Here is a 774-nt window from a genome sequence, read left to right on the forward strand (position 1 = left end):
GTGCTGGTGACGCTGGCGGGTGTCCCCGCGGGCGCTGACCCTCGTCCCTGTCCCCAGGGGTATCTGCACAGCATCGGCATCACCCACCGCGACCTGAAGCCCGAGAACCTGCTGCTGGATGATCGAGGTGGGGACACGTCCCTCTGCCTCCCCGTTTCAATTCTGAGGTTTTGAAATTCTTAATCTTTAATTCTGAGGTTTTAAAATTCTGAGGTTTTGGGAACTTTTAATCTTTGATTCCAAAGTTTTGGGATTCCGATGTTTTGGGCTTCTGAAGTTTTTGGGATTCCTGATCTTCTTTAATTCTGAAGTTTTGGGATTCTGAAGCTTTGATTTTCTTAATCTTTAGAATTCTTAATCTTTAATATTCTGAAGTTTCTTTAATATTCTGAAGTTTTAATATTCTTAATCTTTAGTCCTTAAATTTTAGTTCTGAAGTTTTAATATTCTGATTCTGAGGTTTTAAAATTCTTAATCTTTAACTCTGAAGTTTTAAAGTTTTTAATTTTTCAATTTAGTTTTTAAATTTCATTTTTAATTTAATTTTTTAATTTAGTTTTCAATGTAGTTTTTAATTTCGTTTGTCAATTTCATGTTTAATTTCATTTCTCAATTTCCATTGTCCATTCCATTTTTCCCTGATGGGCTCTCCCCGGGGCGGTGCGCAGACATGCTGAAGATCTCGGCCTTCGGGCTGGCCACGGTGTTCCGGCACCAGGGCCGGGAGCGGCTGCTGACCAAGATGTGCGGGACACTGCCCTACGTGGCCCCCGA

At 41.1% G+C, this 774-nt stretch overlaps 1 protein-coding gene across 1 annotated transcript in view; it reads left to right on the plus strand.

The window, feature by feature from the left end:
• Window positions 1-57: 57 nt before the first annotated feature.
• The window catches only part of CHEK1 (checkpoint kinase 1), a gene marked incomplete at its 5' end in the record, with an annotated part of 3,945 nt that continues 3,228 nt past the window's right edge, over window positions 58-774 (plus strand). The window contains 2 exon segments of the mRNA XM_010076565.1: window positions 58-127; window positions 669-766. Coding sequence (XP_010074867.1) covers window positions 58-127; window positions 669-766 — 168 coding nt within the window.

This window comes from Pterocles gutturalis, unplaced genomic scaffold (genome assembly GCF_000699245.1).
Source record: "Pterocles gutturalis isolate BGI_N339 unplaced genomic scaffold, ASM69924v1 scaffold40603, whole genome shotgun sequence".
Classification (NCBI taxonomy): Eukaryota; Metazoa; Chordata; class Aves; order Pterocliformes; family Pteroclidae; genus Pterocles; species Pterocles gutturalis.